General features: G+C 44.0%; 1 protein-coding gene across 1 annotated transcript in view; it reads right to left on the reverse strand.

Moving 5' to 3' along the window:
• The window catches only part of LOC107207886 (tenascin-N), a gene marked incomplete at its 5' end in the record, with an annotated part of 24891 nt that extends 21161 nt beyond the window's left edge, over nucleotides 1–3730 (reverse strand). The window contains 5 exon segments of the mRNA XM_033516449.1: nucleotides 2138–2365; nucleotides 2368–2496; nucleotides 3291–3455; nucleotides 3458–3503; nucleotides 3506–3730. Coding sequence (XP_033372340.1) covers nucleotides 2138–2365; nucleotides 2368–2496; nucleotides 3291–3455; nucleotides 3458–3503; nucleotides 3506–3730 — 793 coding nt within the window.
• Nucleotides 3731–4216: the final 486 nt, after the last annotated feature.

A 4216-nucleotide genomic window follows, 5' to 3' on the forward strand; every position in this document is an offset into this window, starting at 1 on the left:
GGGCACAGCTGCTTCACCATGGTCTCACCACAGCCTGCAGAGGAATCTCAGTTCTGGCACCTGGAGCACCTCCTCCCTCTCCTTCTCCACTGACCTTGGTGTCTCCATGTTGTTTCCCTCACAAATTCTTACCTCCTCCTCTTCTCTAGCTGGAAAATTACAACTGTCCCCACCTTTGTTTTGATTTTCTTCTCAGATCTGTTATCACAGAGGCGTTACCAACCTTTCTAATAGCCCAGCCTTGGCCAGCAGCATGTCCATCTTCAGAGCCATCAGGGACCGGCTCTGCCAGACATGGTGGAAGCTTCCAGCAGCTTCTCACAGAAGCCACCTCTGTGGCTCCCCCACTACCAAAAACCAGGGAAAGCAAAACCAACACAGCAAGGCTGTAACTGATAACAAAGCATATAGATAGTGACTGTAAAAAGGCGTGTGTCAGCAACATGAGGTCAGATAACATCAGATTCTTCTCACTTGAAAGGCAGCATTCATTCCCATGTGTAGTTCACTGCTTTCACCAAACCCACCCTCACTATGTGCATACCATTGCTTTCATTGAAAACTGTACAAAATATGAGACTGTTCATCCTGTCTCTTCTTGTGATATAGAAGCTGGATTTAAATAATCCAGTTTTTCTGTAAAATAATACAGTATCTAAATACATGTGGTGTACTTTATTCCTTGTCCAAGCAGAGTTCAGAAGATGATTGTGGCTGCCTCTCAGCTGTTCAACATATCCTTGTACTCTAGTTCTCCTTCAGAAGGAATGGCAAAGCATTAATAATACTCTTGCATGCTTCATAGTAACTTATAAATGTTCAGATATTCCAGTTACCATGGCAACATAAAATGTCACTTCATGATCTGAGACACATAAAAAAGAACACATTAATAACAATAAATAAAGCCAGTGCTTGGTGTATATCTCTCAGGATGCAGAAATCTAACCCAGATTGGAACAGAAAAAACAATTTGACATCTACAGGAGAGGAGCACTTGGCTACAGCTGCTGAGATAGGAACCACTTTCCTTTGGACTTTTTAAGCAGGACTGGAGGTGTAGTGCTCAGAAATAGTAACAAGATGGACTGTGCTACCTGCATTAATTCTGTAGCCCTTGCTCACTCATAGAACAGGGGCCACTTTCAGGGCCTGTAAAACAACTGCACGTTTTGTGGAAGGAAAAGCTGAACACAGAGAGCCCTTTGGAATACAACAAGTGAGCAACAGTTCTCTGACAAAATTGTTTTTGCTCGCCACCTCTATAAAGGTGCTGCCTCCTGAGTAGCAATTCCCAGCCTACAGAGAAGAGAGAAGAATGCTGGATAGCCACACCTGAATAATGTGGAAATGCCAGGAGGAGTGAAGTTTTGAACCAATAATCTTTATTTAAAAGGTGAGTCTCTGAGCAGACAGATCAGGCCTGAAACATGAGGGATGATACAGGGCAGATCAGATCTGTGAAGAAGGTCACTGAAAAGCCTCACAGAGCAATACCTGCCTCAGTGTGTGCTGGTTACTTCTTCACAAGGAGCTGTGGGAGATTAGATCAAGAGTGCCATGCTGAGAAGGTGCTTCCAGGGCAAAAGCTGAGTACTTGAATACCAGCCTCTGGCTGTAGGGAGGCAGAATGAAGCAACTGCAGGACACTCCTCAAGGTCTTTGCAAGCAAATCCTACTACTTTATAAGGAAGTAGGATAAGGAACAATTTCCCAACGACCTCACTTCAAAGGGAGGCTTTTAAAAGGATTTACACACCCTTTGTCTCACAGGTTTCATCCAATCAACTACCTCATCAGCAAGCAGTGCACACTGCAGCAAACACAACTTTACCTTCTAATGTCTCATTTGTATGTGAAGAAACGAACTCTGTCTCCTTCTTTAATTACAGGCTCACTTTGCTCTCTCCCTCAGCTAGCACACAGGCTGCTGCTAGCACCATCTTTAAATGTGTTCTCACCTCTCCCCAATTCCACAGTGTTTCCCAAGCAATTCTTGAAGACAAGGACCAATCAGCCAGTAGAAACTCCAAACTAACCATGGTGATCCCACGGTTGGCTCACCTACAGGATTAACTAAAAGTGTATGGGAAGGAGAGAGGGAAAGTCAGATTGCAAGAATGAAGAGAGAAGTAACTCTCAGGTGTCTTTCCCTTGGAACAGCTGAGGCCAAAGAAGCCATTGTGATAGTAGCACACTCCTGTGTCACAGAACCCATTGCCACTGCCATCCCTAGGATATTGATTCTCACTCCAGTCCTGTCCAATGAACTCCTTGTGGCACTGGCAGACCCCTTTGGCTGTGCCACAGATCCCACTGCTGCTACAGTTCTCCAGGCACACCTGAAGGCTGCAATCCTCACCAGGAAAGGCTCATCACAGCCACACTTCCCAGCATTACCACGGCAACTGCAGCAAGGCACACCCGGCCAGAACAACACCACAATGCACAACTGCAAGTGTGATACACGGATGAGACAAAATAAAACACAAGAAAAAAATTAGGCAGTGTTAGACAGGTAGAGAAAAGGTATGTTCAAGGCCATTAAAGGAAAAGCAAAAATACCACTGAAAAATATAGACTGAAAAAGACCTGATGGTATCACCCTGTCCATCTGCCCCAGGTCCAAGAAGGGACCAGCTCCAGCCTTGATTTTTCCAACATGTTTGTCCATGGTCAGCAGGAACGTAGGTTCCATGACCACCCCAGAGAGTCCATTGGAAAGTTTTCCACAGCCTCTAACCTAAACCTTAATATTGTAATTTAAACTATTTCTCACCACAGATATTAATAAGATGGAGAGTGCATTATTCTCATCTGACATACACCTGTATTTTTCACGTAAGCAAAGACTTAGGACTTCCCACCTCCACTCCCTGAACAACAACAGTTTGTTAAATCTTTTCTTAGAGGCCATGCAGTATAAATCTGTGATCCCAGGAAGAACCAGTGGCCACCACAAAATATTATCATCATAAACTTTGCTCTTCTTTTAGTCACTTATCAACGAGAAGATAAAAAGACAAATTCTCAGCAATGGCAAAATTCTGGAGGCAAAGCTGAGAAAGAAAAAGATGGCAACTAGAAGTGCCTACTTCATCTTTCACCCTCCTGTCCTCAAGAAAATCCTCTATTGATCCCCCCCACCTACATGAATCACAAAATCCAGAACACCACACCATGAGAAGGAGAAACCCCAACAACCCTGACAAATTAGTGCAGTCCCCAGATCTCTGCAGTAAATAGGCTGTACCTGGGAAGCAAGAACAGATACCACTCTTGTTACTTACCTTGGCTTTCCCAACAGCACTTCTGAGGACTGAAAACTTCCTTCAGCTCTGCCACTTCCTTCTAAAGCTTCTCCACCCTTTCAGAGATCCTTAACGTGGGTCAAATTTCACAGTTCCGTGTGGGTGGGTGCACATCGACGTTGTGCCTAAAGATTATATTCTGCTTTCCCTTTCCTCAGCCTCTCCAGGATCTAGCTGCACCCTACTATTCTCTTATTATGCTGTAATGGATTTGCTTTAGATTTAATTTGGGAGGATGTGGGCAGGTCAGTCTTACAGGACTGGCTCAAGGATATTCTTTGAGCACTGCTGGTGCAGTTATGAGATGCAGGATGGTGAACAGCAGATGTCTGGAGAGCACAGCACAGCAACACACCCACTGTAAGGCAAGCTAGTCCTGGAAATTCATCTGGCAGGTACTCAGAGGAAGAGCTGACCCTTCAAACAGCACAGCTGCTTTCAAGAGCAAAAACAAAAAAAACAAACCAACCAACAAAAAAACCCAAAGAAAACAAACAAACAAAAGGAAAAGGTAAGAATTGTGATCATAAAAATGGTTTTCGTGATTTTCTAAAAGACAAGTTATTTGTTTTGCCTTGATTCAGAACTAGGCTGGTAAGTACCTGAAAAAGTCACAGTGAATGAGACAGATACAAAGGAGCTCTAAGTTTTCAAACTTCAAATAAAACTTGGTACCATGGTCCATTGCAATTGTTAACTATGCCACTGCACCTCTCATTCCCCTGCAGTTACAACAGACTTTGTATCCGCCTCTCAGCTGTGGTGTGCATTACTGAACATCTTTTTGGCCATGGCATTCTTGAACCCTGTGCATGGTCTTCAACTCAAAGCCTCTGCTGATGCTGTGTGCATGAAAAATTCAGAGACCTGACACTGATCTTTCTGTACAGGAAGTGTGGGACACA

Source organism: Parus major, chromosome 8, assembly GCF_001522545.3.
Source record: "Parus major isolate Abel chromosome 8, Parus_major1.1, whole genome shotgun sequence".
NCBI lineage: Eukaryota > Metazoa > Chordata > Aves > Passeriformes > Paridae > Parus > Parus major.